General features: G+C 36.6%; 1 protein-coding gene across 1 annotated transcript; it reads right to left on the bottom strand.

The window, feature by feature from the left end:
* Nucleotides 1-557: 557 nt before the first annotated feature.
* On the bottom strand, nucleotides 558-1,478 carry LOC120944367 (olfactory receptor 1M1-like). The gene has a single exon (XM_040358421.1). The coding sequence runs from the start codon at nucleotides 1,476-1,478 to the stop codon at nucleotides 558-560; it is 921 nt and encodes a 306-aa protein (XP_040214355.1).
* Between the last annotated feature and the right edge of the window lie 394 nt (nucleotides 1,479-1,872).

The following is a 1,872-nucleotide window of genomic DNA, read 5'->3' as shown; positions in this document are numbered from 1 at the left end:
GGATCCCATATATTCTCAAACTTCCCCGGGCTACCCCTATGCTTATACTGGCAAACACCTTTTGAAAGCTAAAAAGTGCATTTTATATACAACTGTATAAATCAGACCAAAATGAGGGACAAATGAGGAGGAATGAGGGACAGAGGGACATTGCTTGAAATCAGGGACAGTCCCTCGAAATCAGGGACACTTGGGAGCTATGAAGAAAGGATGAAAGAAAAGGAAAAAACGTTCCCTCCAAAATACACAACATTTAGCTCCCAATGCCATTTATCATCAGCACTCCCTATGCTTTCCCTATCACAGCTATATCACATTATAAATATGGCTGCTGTGACTTTACCTTTATATTATGAGGAGTCTGACTTACCCAAAAGCCCCCTTTCTGGCCATTTTAAGCCCACTGACCTTAGTTTCAAAGGCCAGGTAGTGCATTATGGTTACAAATAAATTGGTCTGGTGAAGTTTCATATACGTTATTCAGGTTCTTGAACCTTAGCAACTGCATAATTTTCCCCGATAGCGGAAAATCTGAACCTCATCCCTACTTGTGAGTGCTACAAAACCAGTTTCCGCAAAGAACTCTTTACTTCTTTGTTTCGTAGACTGTATATGAGAGGGTTCAACATGGGGACTACTGTGGTGTAGAACATGGTTAAGACCTGTTCGAGTAGATCATAGTGGTCTGCTGGTGGGGTCATGTATACAGATGAAGAGGATCCATAGAAGATGGCCAAAACAGTGAGGTGGGATGAACAGGTGGAGAAGGCTTTTTTTCTGCCATCCTTAGATTTAATGTGTTGTATGACCCTGATAATTTTTACATAGGAAATCAAGTTGCACATAACTGGACAGAGCCCAAATACTAAATACTCTGCATACATGAAAATATAAAACACTTCAGTGCCACCGCAGGAAATTTTGAGGAGAGCTTTAGCATCACAGAAAAACTGGTGAATGGTAACAGAGGAGCAGAAAATAAAATCTAAGACCGAACTTATAAATAAAGATGAATTTACATTCCCACCAATCCAGATGACCATCATTAATAAAATGCAGACGTTCTTATTAAGCATACGATGATAGTACAAAGGGTGACAAATTGCAACATATCGGTCATACGCCATTATAAATAGAATGGTGGCCTCAGCACTGTCTGCTAGCCACATAAAATACATTTGTATAAAGCATTGTGTAATTGGCACTGAATTATTTCCAGAAAATAAGATGTAGAGGAGTTTTGGAATGGAAACAGTTGTATAACAAATATCAACAAAAGACAAGTTGCAGAGAAATAAATACATTGGGGTGTGCAAATGGAGGTCCAAACATATCACTGCAATGATAACTGTGTTCACCAGTATTCCAAATAAATAGATGAAGGAAAAGTAGACAGTACTAAAGATGAACAATTTGTGGTCAGTTTTCAAGAAAAATGGCAAAATGTGCACATCTAGAGGAGATGTTGTGTTTTCCATAGAACACAAAAAACATATAAAATCGAGATACCTTTATATCTAAAAAAAGATTAAATGTTTAACAATATGGTTTTCTTTTTGGTAAACACACATGTCATATAACTAAAATACAAAACATAGCTTATGCACGTAGAGTCTAATATGTATAATGAAATCTATTTTTTATCCAGAAATTCCTATAAATTGGTAATAAAAAAAAAAGCATTTCTGTTCCTTTTGATAATTTTAATACACATACCGTATATATTTGAGTATAAGCCGACCCGAATATAAGCCGAGGCACCTAATTTTACCACAAAAAAATGGGGAAACGTATATTGACTCGAGTATAAGCCTAGGGTGGGAAATGCAGCAGCTACTGGTATGGTAAATTTAAAATAAATAAATCAGTGTC

This window comes from Rana temporaria, chromosome 6, assembly GCF_905171775.1.
Source record: "Rana temporaria chromosome 6, aRanTem1.1, whole genome shotgun sequence".
NCBI lineage: Eukaryota > Metazoa > Chordata > Amphibia > Anura > Ranidae > Rana > Rana temporaria.
The sequence above is the reverse complement of the archived record's forward strand: the minus strand, read 5'-3'. Positions and strand labels throughout refer to the sequence as shown.

Bases quoted from the DNA above. Each gene is read 5' to 3' on its own strand.
- LOC120944367 (XM_040358421.1), bottom strand. From the start codon at position 1,478: ATGGAAAACACAACATCTCCTCTAGATGTGCACATTTTGCCATTTTTC.